The sequence below is a fragment of the Camelus ferus genome, chromosome 4, assembly GCF_009834535.1.
Source record: "Camelus ferus isolate YT-003-E chromosome 4, BCGSAC_Cfer_1.0, whole genome shotgun sequence".
NCBI classification, from domain to species: Eukaryota; Metazoa; Chordata; class Mammalia; order Artiodactyla; family Camelidae; genus Camelus; species Camelus ferus.
The window spans coordinates 4,071,692-4,087,864 of record NC_045699.1 but is presented as its reverse complement, the minus strand read 5'-3'; the positions used below and the strand labels follow the sequence as shown (position 1 = coordinate 4,087,864).

General features: G+C 47.4%; 1 protein-coding gene across 5 annotated transcripts in view; it reads right to left on the bottom strand.

The window, feature by feature from the left end:
- The window catches only part of FAM120A (family with sequence similarity 120A), a 97,928-nt gene that overhangs the window by 50,967 nt on the left and 30,788 nt on the right, over positions 1-16,173 (bottom strand). For all 5 annotated transcript variants that reach the window (XM_032477427.1, XM_032477426.1, XM_032477425.1 and 2 more), the window contains exons 4-6: positions 10,922-11,050; positions 10,161-10,257; positions 124-221 (exon numbers count right to left, since the gene is read on the bottom strand). In XM_032477427.1, the coding sequence (XP_032333318.1) occupies positions 124-221; positions 10,161-10,257; positions 10,922-11,050 (324 nt within the window). The remainder of the gene's footprint in view (positions 1-123; positions 222-10,160; positions 10,258-10,921; positions 11,051-16,173) is intronic.

Below are 16,173 nucleotides of genomic sequence, written 5' to 3'. Positions count from 1 at the left end.
ATTTCAGAAGTTTAAGAAATTATTTTACTGTTCATTAAGATTTGCTGCTTAGGGAGCTTTCAAGGCAGCTGTCCCCCACCAAGGCTGGGCAGGCCAGCTGCAGAAGGAAAGGAAAGGCCTTACCACAGGCTTGGCTTGCAGAGAGGTCTGTGGAATGTTGAGCATCTGGGGGGGGACATATGGTGGCACTATCCCAGGCATTCCAAATGGATTTGGTCTGGCTGTTTTATCAACATGGAAAGAAAACAATAAAACAACTGTGAGCAGAAGGGCACTTCCCCATGATACCACAGTTGCTAGCACATGTCCCCACGTGTCTCGTACCTCCTCAGGTGCCAGCACGCCACTGGCCCCACTTCCCAGAAACCTTTAGAAATTCATGTCGCTTAACATTAAAAAATACTTAATCTGGGGGGGAAGGTATAGCTCAGTGGTAAAGTGCTTGCTTAGCATCCATGAGGTCCTGGGTTCAATCCCCAATACGGCCATTAAAATAAAAAAATAAATTAAAAAATCTAATTACCTCCCTGCTAAAAATTTAAAAAAAAAAACTTAATCTTATGATGATCAATTTTATACACTGGGGTTAGAATTCTAACTTCCAAGAATTCTCAATTAATTCTGATAGTTTTTGCGCTCATTCCTCTCCGTGAATGCCTGGTTTGTCCCTGTCTTTAATGTTCTCCCTCTGCTCGCTGCTGACAGCGCTGGAAGCCCTGTAGTACATCCTGTAGGCACTAAAGGAACAAAGCAGGACAGAGTGCTTCCCCTTCCACATGGGAAGCAATGGAGTTTTTCTATTTAAACTGCAATTAGATTCTTAGCTACTGGCAAGATTTTAAATATAAAAAGTGAAATGTGATAGTTACTGCCTATACTTTGTTTGTTCTTCATTGTTAAGAAAACCGTGGTCAAGTTACACACGCACTGCAGGATCGATAATGTGGGATTCTGTGCTCTCTTAGAACATGACTTTGTAAACCCGTTCTGATATACACTGGCCAAACGTTTGCTCATCATTACCCTCATGTTAACACGTAACAGTCAGACACCGAATGGAAGCCACGTGGAGAAGCAGCTCCAAACACAACCTCAGGACTGGGTCCCAGGTCGGCTTAAAGACATGGCATAAAGCAGTGAACTCAGCCCAAGGTCCAGAAACCTCCAGACCCACAACACTCAGTCTCCTTGTGGATCTGAGGAGGGCAGGGGCTGGGGTGCAGCTGGCCAGCAAGGCAATGCCCCCAGCATGGGGTGACGGGAGATGAGTGTGGCCCTGATGTCAAAAATACTTTAAAATATCACTGTTTACTAATGTGACAGAAATGCGGCGACTCTTCAGGGCTCTGGTCACTCACTGAACAATCAGGTGTGGGGTGCTTGTGACATCGGGCTGCGAGGCAGGCCTAGGGGTGCGGTGAGATCCGACCATGAGTGTCATTAGGGCTCACACTGCAGGAGACACAGCGACAACCCACACCCTGTGAGAACACACCACAAGTCCTACGGTCTCTTCCAGAGGTTTCTTTTAACAACAGGACAAAACCAAGCGTAGAGATACCTCAACGCAAATGTCATCTATCAGGAAGAGTGTCTCTCTGACCTTGAAATCTGAGCAACAGCAGGTAAGAACCCCAGCCCACAAAGCACCACCTCTCACTCCACCAACTTGCTAAGATAAACAAACACATTCAAGTTAACGACAAAAATAAGGTGCCCAAACCCTCTTTCTCATTCTCTGAAAGGAAACTCCCACCGATGCCTTATCTGGGGTTCCCTGAGCCAATCCAGTCCAGGGTCGCACGGACACCGGGAGCACGAGGGCTGGGGCCATTGCTCACTTCTCACTTCCCCAGCAGACTCATGGGCCCCAGAGGCCACAATCTGTTGGAAGATCCCCTTTCCAAGTGTCTGGCACTCGAGCTGGAAATGCCACAGCCCTCTGATCTGGCTTGCATGAACAGAAGGCTTGGCCAGCTTCCAGTTGCACTGAACGGAGACGGCTGCAGGACGAGAAGCTGGGAACGGTAATGCTGGCCCGTGTGCAGATGGGGCTGGAGGCACATACACACACCCGCCCACGTGCTCACACACATGCGCACACGCGTCCAACACTCACACGAACACCACACATACACACGTGCACATTCACATGTGCTCACACACACACGACACACTCTTGATCAAACAGTAAGCCCATGAGTTCCAAAGCTCCGAGTGTGATACACGAGATCCTGTGACAGGTAAAGTCCCTTCGCAGGTGATTCTGAATGGTAACCAGATCTGGGGCAAAAGAATATTATGAAATCCATGCAAGCTCTAATGGTATAACTTAAATTACTGTGCAAAGCCCAGTTTACAACCTCCTGCAGCCGGCCTACCACACCTGATTTCACAGAGCACTAAAAGTGAGAGACTTCCTTCTTCAATTATGCAGCAGCATTCAAGTGAAGACATACATTTATGTTCCACTCTATGTTGGGCCATTATAATGCTATAAACTTCCCTTTAAAAAAAAAAAAAAAAAAAAGCAAAACAACTCCTGCCAAATAAAAACACACACAGAACTAAACTTAAAAGCAAAGATTTCCAAGGAAAGAACATTTTCTAAGATCGTATTTCAATACTGACCCCAAATAAACCTTTGAGAACCCTCAGAACTAGTTACTGTTCTATCCTAACTTCGTCTATTAAGTGAATTAATTGGCCTATATTCCTCTGAGGGCCTTGGAAATGGCCTCATAAGCAGCGGCCTGCCTCTGCAATCCGACCCCTTCCTGTGAATCGGTTCTTGTTCTTAATGCCCTCACGCGGCTACGCGGGGCCACTGTCTGCCTTCTGTGTGACAAGCACATCCTTCTCAGAACTGACACCAGTTCACAGAGTGGAGATTAACACCACCAGGTTCTCATTCTCTTCCTTTCACAAATACTTACTAAGAAAGGTAGGCTTTTGTTACAAAAGTAGGCAGACTGAAGACAGACAAAGGAGGAAAAAAAAAGTGTTTAATTACCATATGGAAAATATTGTCATAATTTAAACATATTTAAATATTAAAGGCTTTGAGAATAAAGAATCAAGCACTCGCAGCTGTGCTCAGTTAGCTGAACGCTGAGAGATGGAACAGGCTGTTCAGTGTCCACGCCTTTGAATTACCTACTATGCCTGTGCGAAGCTAACCAGCTTTTCTCTAAATTAAGATTTAAGAACGGGATGGTGTTAACCAAGAAGCTCTACTGACAACTAGTTGGCCCTACACCAACCTAACAAATGGTCATCTATTACTGGGCATATAACTGTGGAGATGTTACATTAAGCAAATAATTATAGCAAAGTAATATTTTTTTTAATTCTATAATTTAGATGGGTACTGATGTATGATTTGCAACTGCCACACAAAAAAACATAGCTCCGAAAATTCAAAGCTTAAATAAATCAATACGTTCCCTACCACACCACTAGTTTTCAATGCTTGCAAAGAACAATGCAAAATTTTCCAACTATGTTAACCACGTTGACATCTTTACTCAGTATCAACGTTATATGGATGTTAAGGCAACAGTTGTATGAAGGAGAATTTTACATAATCTGGTTTCATCCTCTCCCAGATGAATAAAGCTACAGTAGGGGACAGTGGAAACCAACAGGACGCTGCTGTGGCCTACGGAGTCTGGCAGACTGGAGCAGACTGAAGGCCAGCCTGAGGGCACAGCCAAGGAAGCCTGGGGCTTTAGGGAAGAAGGAGACAGAAGTCATCCCGGCTTTTAGAAAACTGAAGCTTGTCAGTTTCTGGTGAGTACCCACCGGCAAGAGCTCAGAGCCGGGGCAGCTGATGTCTGCCTGGAATCGTGGTGCCAGCAAGGCCCACAGGAAAGCCAGAGGCCACCGCCCAGGAGAGAAGCCCTCACGACGGAAGGTGAAGTTCAGGGCCAAGAAAAGTAAGATCATAACTAAAGCAAGTAGGTACCTGAAAGAATTATGAGCAAGGGAAAAAATTAACCTAGGGAAACACACTTCAGGTCAACATACATAAGAACTTTCAACAATGACAAGGGCTGCTCTGACTGCTTGCCTGTTGGTGTAGGAATATTCCACGGCTGGAAGGCAGCCTGGTGCTTGCACAGCATCCCTGGCTATCCAAGTCTTCTACCCTGAGTTTGGACAGCACATATGTGGACCTCAAAGGATACGGCATCGTTCAAAGCCATGTGGTACCTGAGTCTTAAAGAGCAAGAGTCTAGGTGGTGATGAACTTATTCCAAATTTTATCCAAATCTATTAGTTCCTGGGTTCACTTAACCAGGGTTTGAATCATAGGCAAACAGCAAAAGAAAAGAACATTTACATCTTGTTCAGCCACCTGTGAAGTTTTATAAGTCTATGATAAGACAAGACAAGTCAGTTTCTGTCCAACTGTAGATGTCAAAAAGCACAACCTAAAGAAAAGTCCTAAAGGCCTTTATATTGTAAGTCACTGGTAAGCTAGACCTGCAGTCCCCCCTTTTCACTGAATGCCACAAGCCACCCACAGACCTCACGACAAGCTGCGTTCGTCTCAGGAAGGCACACCTTGTAGTCTTTTAAACCAGACAGCAACTGAAAGGAGATGCAGTATTTTCAGTCGTTCTAAAGTGACTGATTTTCAGGTTTTTAAAAAAATGACACAAGACCAGACAGCCTATATCACTTCATACCATAACAACAAAAATAAACTCACTAAAAATTGAATGAAAGGTCACAGGAACAGACAGAGAATCCAATGATCTGCTTGGGAATCAAGGAGAAAGAAGGAGAGACAATCAGAGGACTTTTAACTTAACATAATAACATCTTAGCTTCCCTCTGGCATCAACTATTCTGTCAGACTCCCAGGGGCCTGACATTAATGTCATTTACATTAAAAAACTGAAAATCTTCTAGATGATGACCACAGGACACAGTTAAGTAGATTCCAGCACCTCCCCACTGTGGGACGTTACAAAAGCGTTAAAAATCCTAAGGCAAACCTTTGAGAAGTGACAGGGAAATTCCAAAGGTACCCTGTTGGGTGGGAAGAGGGCAAGTTACTTCCCAGTCTGCGCGCAGTCGGTCCCGCTGTAGGTCCCACAGCCTGGCCACACACACAGACAGCCCTTGGAGCAGGAGGCTGGCCGGGCCGCCCCTGCCGTGAGCCGGCTGCATGGGAGATGGCAGGGGGATGAGGTCCTGAGGGCCGTGTCCCCTGGCGGAGGGCGGCAGGGACAGCCGAAGAGGCACAGGAGCAGAGCACCCCAGGGGTGCTCAAAGGTGCTCTTGGGGGTCAAAAGGGTGCTAAAAAAACAAACAAACAGCCGGGGGAGCTCAAAAAGGTAGACTGTAATTCTGGGCCACCTTTTTGAGCTCCCCCGGCTGGTTTTTTTTCCAGCACCTTTTTGACCCCCAAGAGCACCTCTGAGCACCCCTGGTCCCAGCAGCTGGGGTGCAGGAGCACCAACTACACAGTCTGCTGTTCCTGGTAAGACAGCAGGCAGTTACGTCCTCTCGTAGATGGGTCACCAGCGCCTGACACTGAGGTCTGCCTTTCGGCATTTCGTGGATCAGGACTCTCTGACCCAGCCTGGCAGAATGTGGGCGGCCGTGGGGGCTTGTCAGGACACAGGCTGATGCAGGCTCCTGACTCAGGCAAGCCCATCCAGATGAAACACCCACGGGGCCTCTCCACCAGCACCCAGGAAGTCTCCACAGCCAGAGGTCCTTTCTTCGTGGTCACTATGTGGAGTCTGTTCTTTGCTTAGTGGCGACAGCTCCTATTTCTATATTGTCCTCTTTGCACAATTCTCTATTATTAGCGCATGTTGTCCTGCTGTGCTGCAGGCTCCCTGGGTCCTTCCAGAACCCCACTTCTATGCTCCAGGGGCCACTATCAGCTCCCACCTTCCATCCCCCTGCACAGGCCCCCATCAGCTTTCACTAGCTACCTATGAATTTAAGCATGTTCTATCCTCCCCCTCATTTCAAGCTCCACCCTTTATGGAAGCAACTGGAGGTGGATTTGGAGGACTGGTGCTGGCCACCTACCCCACCCTCTCCCATGTCTCTCACAGCACAGAAGAAGCTGCAAAGCTACAAACTTTTTCCTAAGATCCCTTGCACCTTGAGGACCACGCAGCCACACGCTCCTGCACGGGGTCCGGGAGCTGTGGGTGCCACAGGGGCCTCCTCCTCCCCTCTGCTGACAGCTGTTCTGGCCACAACTCCTACTCTGGCTGCTGCTCTGCCCTCTCTGTGCCCCCAGTCCCACTTCCTCTCCTTCATCTCAGGCACCCCATCTCAGGCCCTCTCTACAGAGTGCCCTCCACAGAAAACCTCCCCAGGGAATCCCACCCACTTCCATGGCTCCAATCAGTGCTCGGGATACACAAAATAAACGCAAAGGGACCGTTAATACAAAATTCAGGCTGCTGCAGTGCAGGGGAATGTGACCAGGGGGAGACAGGAAGAGGGCTCTGATGCGCATAATATTCAACTGATGTTTTTTGCTGTAAGAATATACAGTGCGTATGACAGTCTCAAAATAACTTGTTTTTACAATGAAAAATCTTTCAATGAGCTTCTGTGGTCCTAAGTGTTAAGTCTAAAATCTAAGGCCATGCTTAGTCACTGCACACCAGCCTGACGAGCATCACCTGGCCACTCCTTCCTTGCTTCCTGCGCTCCAGCCACAGTCTCCTGTTTCTTCTACATCCTGGCCTCGTACCTCAGGACCTTTACACATGCTGTCTCTTCTGCATATATACTTCCTCTCTGTCATCACCTGGCTAAACTCCTACTCTACACTCAAACCTCACCTGAGCATTAACTTAATCGAGCGGAACCAAACACTGGTTTAATCAAGGACGGTTTTAATCGGGTTGGTCTTCCTTGATATTCCTGTTCACATTCCTGTGTGGTTCCTTGTCTTACTCATCTACAAGGGCAAGGGGGACATCTGCCTTGCCTTCCACCTTGCCCAGCACTCAGCACAGTGCCTGGCCGACTAACACATCGAGGGGCTCATTTACTCTTTTTTAAAAAAATTAAATAGGTTATTTTTTTAGCAGTTTTAAGAAAACATAAGAAGAAAGTAAACCCCTTGTGGCACATTTGTTACAACTGATGATCCAATACAGATACACTATTATTAACTAAAATCTATAGTTTACATTAGGGTTCTGTCTTGGTGGTGTACATTCTAGAGGTGTGGACAAATTTACTAGGACATGTACCCAGCATTATAACAGTACAAGGAATATTTTCACTGCTCTCCAAATTCCCTGTGCTTTGCTTATTTATTCCTCTCTTATCCTCAAAACCCTGGCAACCTCTGATCTTCTTACTGTCCCCAGAGTTTTGTCTCTTCCAGAATGTCATATAGTTGGAATCATACAGTGTGTAGCCTTTTCAGACTGGCCTCTTTCACTTAGAATATGCAATTAAGGTGCCTCCATGTCTTTTCTGGAGATAGCACTCATTAAACTGTACAGATTCATGTAAAAATATTTTATTGGGTTTTTTTTTCTGGTAAGTATAAAGAGATACTTACCTCACTTGTAACTGACTTCAAAATCTACCTCATATCTGTATCTAACTTGAAGTAAACCTTCCTTCTCAATCCCATCCCAACCGTCCAGGCCACACACTGAACTCGGCACCGCCCCAAACTGCCTGCCCAGCTGTGACTCTGAGCCTGTGCCTGGTGGAGCCCCTTGCTGCGCAATTCAGATTTCTGCAACAGTCAGAAGCAACCGGAAACGCTTTACAGAAGGATTTACAGGTAGTTATCACCTACATTAACCTGCTGGAAAGTATCGTTCTAAATACCCCCAAATTCTTTACCAGTTACACCCCCGTTCTTCACAAACCACTTGGGAGCGAAAGAGAAAGTGAGTTCTAGGAGCATCAACGTCCTTTATAAAATACTCACCTCGTAATGCCCTTTGATGAATTAATACGAACATGAAAGCATTTTATAGAACAGTACATATTTTTGAGAAGCTCAAACTTAAACTAATTTAAAACTCATCTTGCCTTTTCAAAACATCTTCGAAATTGCTATCAGCTCAGGTGAATGCCGAATGCTACATCAAGCGTCTCTACCCTTTTCTCCTATGCTCCTCCTCTTTGATGAATGTGCTAGTCCCAAGTATACTGTCATGAATGTTTAAACCAGCTGTCAAACAAGGGCCAGAACATCACTACAGATACACGAGGTACCAGCTATGTCCCTGTGTGAACTCCTTTCAGGCTTTCTAACCATTCATTTCAACATTCACTGCTTTTTCTAGTCATTCTTCCTACAAGTAACAATGACAGTTATCTGTCACAAAGCAAGCATTCATTAAAGCATTTTACATATATTTTCTCTTCTAATAGTCATATAAGTATCCTATTTTAATAAAACAGGAAGCGTGAAGCCAGGAGGCAGTGGAATGGGGACGTCCACGACCTGGCATCAGCACCTTGCCTCTCACGTGTCTCAACAGCATCCACTAACATCCCCCTGGGCCCGGAGTAAAGCCAAGACGCCATGCTCTGCCCTCACTGCATCTCTCCTTAAGGGAAGTCATCCATGGTAGCGTGTCTACCCACTTCCAACACACCCTGTCCTTTCCAAGAGTAACCTTAAACTGTATTTCATCACTTCACTCGTCTCTTCGTGGAGTAAGTCATTCAGCCGCACATTTGCCTACTGTGGTACAAGAGTGGAGGAATAGGTAAGGTCCTGCTGCTGGACCTCTGAATATCTACCCCTGCATCCTGAGGGCGGGATGGGGGTGTGAGGAGGTGCACAGAGAATTAAATCAAGGTGATGTGACAGGATGGCCTGGAGGCTGATGTCACTTGGCTGGTCAAGAAAGGCCCCAAAGAAGTGATAGCAAAGCCTGGATCTCAGAAATGCCAGCGCCCCAGGCACAGGGAGTCGGGGAGAGAGCTCCAGACCCACGGCCAGCGCCGAGGCCCCAGCAGGAGCCAGCAGAGCAAATTTCAGGCAGGAAAGAAGGCAGGGCCTCTAGAGTGAGGGGCAGAGGCCAGCAGGAGGAGGAGCCAGGCCATGCGGGGAAGCTGGTGCACAGCTGGGAGCGTGTTCCAAGCGCGACAGGAATGGCATGGGCTGACTGACATTTTAAAACACTATTCTGGCTGCTGGCAAGGAAATGAACGGCACGGGGGCAGGAGGGTGGGTGGCGAGGGCAGCAGGAAAGCAAGCGCCCCACCCTGTCAAGAGGCCGTGCGACTACCCAAGTCACAACAGCGGGCTGGGCCAGCAGAGAAAATGGCCTGTCCCCTCCTCGGTCACACGACATCAGGACCATCCATGTTCATCTGTCTGTCACTCACCCACAGGGACAGCCATCAGAAGCCAGCACTTACCTTTTATCTCTGTGCCCCCCTCCACCCAGTACACAGCACACAGTGGCACTGTGTTGAAATAAGTGAATGAATACTCTGATGTACAGGACCACTGTTAGGGACATTTCCACCCACAGGATTAATCTTTAAACTAGTTAAAAGTCTCACTCCTCTGACAGTCCCAGGGACATGGTTATATGAACTAAAAGCACAGCTGAGAAACAACAGTTGACAGTATGATTTCGCAGAGCTTCACTGCTCCAGACCCTAAGAAAGACACAATCTGACTCAGGAAGGAGGTTGGTACTTATGGTTAGTGCTTTACAATGAGATATTCACAACCTAGCAGCCTTGAGGCAAACAGTTTATAATTGTTTTTATTCCCCAGTTCAAATCTCTGGGTGAAATCTGATCTTTTGCCAAAAAAAGACAAAAGAGGAGACATGAACCCAGTGCATTTATGAGGGCACTTGTGGAAAGATCCAGAGTCCCTGGTGCACTCTGCAAGAGGACACCTCGTAGACATCGAGGTCTCAGCGTCACTGTCACCTGCCCACCTTGGTCCTCACGGCTGCCTGCTCTTCTCCTCCACTCTCAAAAGTCCCTAAGTTTTCTCTCACTTTCCAACACTTTCAGGGATTACTACTGCGTCTGCCCGGGAAGTTCTGCTACACTTATAACTGCGGAAATCTCTTTCAAAAGAATGAACCTACAAGATTACTGGGTGAATATTTAAATCTCTTTGGTTACTGCATGGTCAGCATCCATTACAGACGCCTTGTCTTACTTACCTAAGTAATGTGGTGGGTGAAATGCCATAGGCTTACTAGTCGCTGAATAATATCCAATTGCTCTCTTAAATCGAATAACCTTGTCATCTGTTCTAGACTGAAATAAATGCAGGAAAACCTTTGTAAATTAGTATGCCACTGGTCATGTGTATTAACATATTCTTATAATTTAGCACACGTATAATCATCTGTAGCCTTTCAAGCTAGATGAGAGTTTAGAATGACATTAAAATCTTCAAGGAAAATCAACAGCTTAGTATTGAAGAAACAAATTGAACATTAATTCTCTTCGAGCAATGTACTTAACACAGAGTCTGACGCGGCAGTCAGGAGACCTGAGTTCTGGGGCACGGTCCCCCCAGCTTCTCCTTAGCCAGGTCTCTGGTGCTACTTGGAAAGGTTTGGCTCTCCATCTCCAGCAAGTGGGGCGGCAGTTTTAGCTCTTCAGAGAGTGCAGGAGGGGGCGGGAAGTGACACAAACTTCCCTTCTTCTACTAACCCTGACTCCCCTCACGTTCCGTACTTTCCAAAAAAAAGGAAGGAGAAATCTCTGACCACAAGTGAAGGAGGGATGCACAAGTCAGAGACCCTCAGTTCCATCTGACCCACTTCATGTCTGTCTTCTCAGTAGCGATCCCTGGCAGCAGAGGCTGGCAGCGGGGCCGGCGCCCCTGGACACGGCTGGCCTATGCCTCCCAAGCCCCTCCCGAGCCCAGGACACACCACAGCACAAGGCGCTACCCGGGAGCTTACACGTCTACCTGAGAGTGCTGGAAAACATCCTTCGCTATGGCATCCAAGTCCGAGGTGTCCTGGATATTGCGGACGTAGTCAGCCACGGCCTTGATCACCACGTCGCACGGCGGCAAGACCAGCTGGTGGGCCCGGACCTGAGAAAAAAGCGCACGTGTCAATACGCTAATTCCAAGCTCAGGGTCCAGAAACTGCAGGTGGTGTCTCCTTCTAAGGGCCTGCCTGACTGTTACCCGTTTGTGAGTTCCTGGCCCCAGGTCTCTGGCGGTCTGAGGTTCAAGTCCTGGATCTCCCTTTCAGCTGTTGAAGTACAACTCAGCTGTCTCAACTCCGCTAGGCTGAAGAGGGTCTGGCAGCCTTCCACGACTTCTGAGATGCCTGCAACGTGCTCGGGTGAGCAGAGCACAGAGGAGCCCTGGACCACGGAGGCTTCCCTTCTTTCAACACCAGCCACCAGGAGGCGGTGCTGGATATGCCGCCCCCAGGACCCGAGTCCACTGCGGAGAGCTTACGGTCAGCCCTGAACGAGGGGAAATGGCATCCCTGACTGCTGAGGGCCATGTCCGATGAAAGACACAGGCAATGAAGTACAGGAATAATTTACTATCCAGGAATAACTGATACCAGGAAACAGTAAGTCAGTCTATTTTTTTTTAAAGTTTGTTTTGGACTTTTTCATAAAAACTAAAAAATACATGAAAAAAAGATAACTGAACAAAACTATGTTATACAGCTATGCTCTTGCTCTTGGAAACAAAGATGAATCAGGTACTGTGTTTATAAAAAATTTTTTTAATTGAATGACACTGAGAAATTACACTTTATTTCCTGTTCAGTCACAAAGATCAAAAAGATAAAAAAAGATGACAAAAATATCTAAAGGAGTTGTGTTTGCGGATCTGTGAGCCCCTGCCCGCCACGCCTGTGAATGTGGTACGTTACACGGCAGGAGAGGGTATGCTGGCGGTCTCTCGGGCCCCGCCTGTTACCCTGGATTATTCGGATGGTCCTCTATGGCGGAAAAAGAGAAAGAGGAGGCGGTTTCCTACATGAGGCAGAGCAGGACTCCACCTGCCATTGCTGGCTTTGATGATGGAGGAAGGGCCATGAGCCACGAAATACAGCATCTTTCGAAGCTGGAAAAGGCAAGAAACGTTGTCCTCAGAGCTTCCAGAAAAAACGTGGCCCTGCCGACACCTTGATTTTAGCCCAGGGAGACCCACTTTGGTCGTGAACTCCAGAAGTATAAGATACTAAATGTGTACTGTTTTAAGACACCAAACATGAAAGAAGAAAAGAAAAGAAAAGAAAAGAAAAGAAAAGAAAAGAAAAGAAAAGAAAAGAGAAGAGAAGAGAAGAGAAGAGAAGAGAAAAGAGAAAGAGAAAAGAAAAGAAAGGAAAGGAAAGGAAGGAAGAAAGAAAGAAAGAAAGAAAAAATGAAGAAAGAGAAACTCAGCATAAGCAAACAGAATGAAAGAACCTATGGAAAAAATCAACATTTATACTTTTAAGTTATCATCGTGCAAATTTTCAGATGCACAAGAGTATATTCAACTTCTTTTTGGAGAAGCAATAATTTTTTTAAAAAATAATGTTTACCATGTTTGAGTAGCCGCTCTCTGTCTCCTAAAAAAGCATTGGTCCCCTTGCTCTGGTCAGTGTTTGGTGAAGGTAAATCCCATCACAGTGAACTCCAGGCAGCGTACCAGTAAAATGTCTGTGGCTACAGACCACAAACTCATCTCCAGAAACCTCATTCCTCCTCTGGAGAATGAAAAACCACGGACACACACGTACTTCACAGAGGGGCAGTCCCTGAACAGTGCATTCCAGCCAGTCTGGGAGAAACGGAACTTCTGTCCACTCCCTACCTTTTGCAGTGTTTAACAGTCCCACAGCCAGGGCAAGCAGGAGGGCCAGTGAGTGGCAGCCCCAGGATCAGGGAGTCAGGACAGAAACCCTAAGCTGTCCTGCCCTCAACATTGCCCCCCTGGTGCCCACACACCACAGGGATGGGGACAGCCTTGTCTGAGGAGGGTCTGCACTGGCCAGGAAAGGCCTGCCATTGTAGGATATTCAGAACAAATAAATAATAAATAACATGGTGAGAACAGAATTTACTGGATACAAAAATGGCAAAATATGAAAAGGGCTTTCCCTAGGAGTTGGGAGCGAAAGGCATGGTCCAGGCCACTGCGCCCAGGGGTGTGCGCCCTGGCACCAGGACACCACAGATGACTGGACAGCCGTGTACTGTCCCATCCCACTTCAAGTGAAAATGACCGTCTGTCGCCTTTGTTCTTGTGGACACCCTTGTCTTCAGTAACCCCACCCTCACAACACGAAGGCTAAAAAATCCCTGAAGTGAACCGATCGTATCACTAGAGGGCCCCTAAATCCTTTTGGGTGGCTAATTAACACCACTGACCACCATAAAACTGCGTCCTTTATAATTTCCCACGGCCCGACCCCTCCCTCACACCCTACTGCCCCCGGACCTCCCCTCCTCATTCCTAATCCAGCTTTCCCAATCCAGCTCACAACTTCCTCCAAGGCTGTTGCTCCCAAACTCTCTGTTGGCTGCTCTTTAAATGCAAGTGATGATGAACACGAGTTTCACATGATATCACTGCTGAAGCAGAAGAACCCGAACCACTTCACTGCCATTTGGAAAAGAGCAAAGTGGGGTGATTACGAACACTGTGAATCTTGTCGTTTCCAGGGAAGAAAACTAGAAACCTGATCTGATCAACATTCACTTGTGGGTAAGGCATGATTCCTGAAAACAAGAACACGGGGCAGCTCTCCAGCATCCTGACTTCAGGAGGGCTTACTGGAGAAAAAATGTTGACTAGACTCCAACGGGGCCCTCAGAGGACAGCCTGGAGGAAGGAAAATCACAGCCTGGCGGAGGAGGGAGAAAGGCTTCTGCATCCTCTGTGGTTGTCAAAGTGCAGGCCCTGAGATCTCACCCAGGGTAGTCTTGGCACCCCCTAGACCAAAAGATTTGTGTGCGGGGAGGGGGCTCTGGCGGTTTGTGGCGACAAGCCCTCCGACCACTGAATTGCTGAACACATCCTCAGGCCGAGTATTTTCTAAGAGTCAGGAGGAAGGAAACCATTTAAACACCACAGCTGGTAGGTATCCACCAATGGCTGTGCCTTGAGAGTCTTGAAAAGTCACGACGTGTGTCAGTGTCTTGTAAGTATCTGCCTAAATAAAGCTGCGGAAAGGCTGCTAACGTGCAATTGATCATAAATAATGCCAAACGTGAGCTCTGCAGGTGGAAACTCTTGTGCAGATATGCTGAAGAATTTAATGGATTTGAATTTAAAGTTTTTAAAGTACTAAAAGTGAATAAAGAAAAATCCGCATCACGTTTTCCACGCAAGGGTCACCAGCAGGCTCCGACGGAAAGGCGGGTGGGCCTGGGCTCCCTCCTACAGAAGCGTCTGCATCCAGTTGGGGCTGCACTGTGCTGTGAGGGAGTTCCTCTAGACTACATGCCAGACACTGCTCTCAGCACATATCACTTCATTTCATCCTCAGAACAATGCTGTGAGGTGTACTCGTAAATGTCCTCCCTGTCTGACAGAGGGGCCCATTAAGCCGCCCATAGGAGCCGACAAGGCGAGTGGCTGGACCACCATGCGAGCCCACAGACTTGGCCACCACACTCTTGTCTTCTTAATTGTGCCTCTTCTGGCACTGAAATGTCCTTTTCTATGAAATGATGGTAGAGAGTGAGTTCCTTTTTCTTTGAACATTATTATTTAGAACGATTAAAAGTTGGCAACACAACAGTAGCCCTCCCAACATTTTTTCCAACAGATTCATGAAACCCAAACCCCTGCTGTCGGTGAAAGGGGCTAACATAAGACTGCCAACAGGGGAGGTATGAGATCAGGTGTGAGTGCCAGACATGTGGAGAATGGACATGAGGGCAAAGGAACAAAGGAGGGACCATACTCAGCTCCTGCAGAAACCCAAGGAACAATAACACAGGTGGCCAAGAAGGATAGGATGGGCAAGTTGGAAATGGTCAGAACAGATGCAGGGAGGGGAAAAAAAGTTAATTCCCAATTTCTAACCTGATGATCGCAGGGACAGTGGTACCACTAGCTGAGAAACAAAATACAGGAGGACAAACCTATTTAGAGAAGATGATGACACCTGTAAGTCAGAAGCATGAAATCTGGTACACAGGCTGAGTGTCCAAGTAGAGACGACTTACTGGACAGTGGGATACACCCTGTTGTTCAGGGAAAGGGTCTCGCTGGGAGAAGCACAACACAGAGATGGTAGTCGAAACCTTAAGGGGGGATGAGATGCACCAGAAACTGTGGGGACTGCAGCAGGGCACAGATGCACCCTAGGTTGCACATGCAACCAGAGGACGCCAGCTCACCCAAGAGTCAAGGAAAGGACGAGGAAACAGGGAATACAGAACAACACTGGGGTGTGGGAGTCATGGGAGGGGTTTCCAGTGGGGTGATGAGAGCAGGATGACTGACAGTGTCAGGTGCTCCAAGGAGGCTGAAAACCATTCACCACCTCCATTAACCGAGTCATCAGCATCCTAGGACAAGGACTCGACTGTGCCTGCCAGAAATCGGTGGAGAGGCGCCAGGAGGTGAAGGTGGCTTAAGCTGTTGGGGACATTATGGGAGGCCACCCTCTGGAGATTCGAGAATGAAAAAGGGAGTTAGGAAAACATGGGAGACTAGACATTATGTACCATCTGAGGGCCAGGGGCCAAGAGACGGGCATCTATACAGGAGCAAGGAGCCAATGGGACGAGGGACACGGGGTGTCCCCGGATGTGTTCAGTGACAACGGCTCAAGAATGTGAGGAGAGTCTAGTCTCAGGCTGGAAAAAGAAGTGACAATGGGCCTGGATGAAGGAGAATGAGAAGCTAAGGACTCTCCCTGTCCTCATACAAAGGATCTGCTGTAAGAGAAAGCAGCGTGAAACTGAAGACAGGTCTCAAGAGATGATGAATGTTTAAGAGAAACATTAAGGAGGAGAAGAGGATTAGCTGCTGACACCGATAGCCTGGTTGAAGCTGGAGACCGTCATTTTTACCATCAGTTTTACTAAGATATTTTACTTGCAGTGAAATTCATCAGTTTTAAGGACATAATTCACTGAGTTCTGACAAATGTATACATTAGTGTAGCCATCACCACAATTATAAAATATGTTTCCGTCACCTCAGACAGTTCCCCTGTGCCCCTTTCCCATCACAGCCCCAGGCAA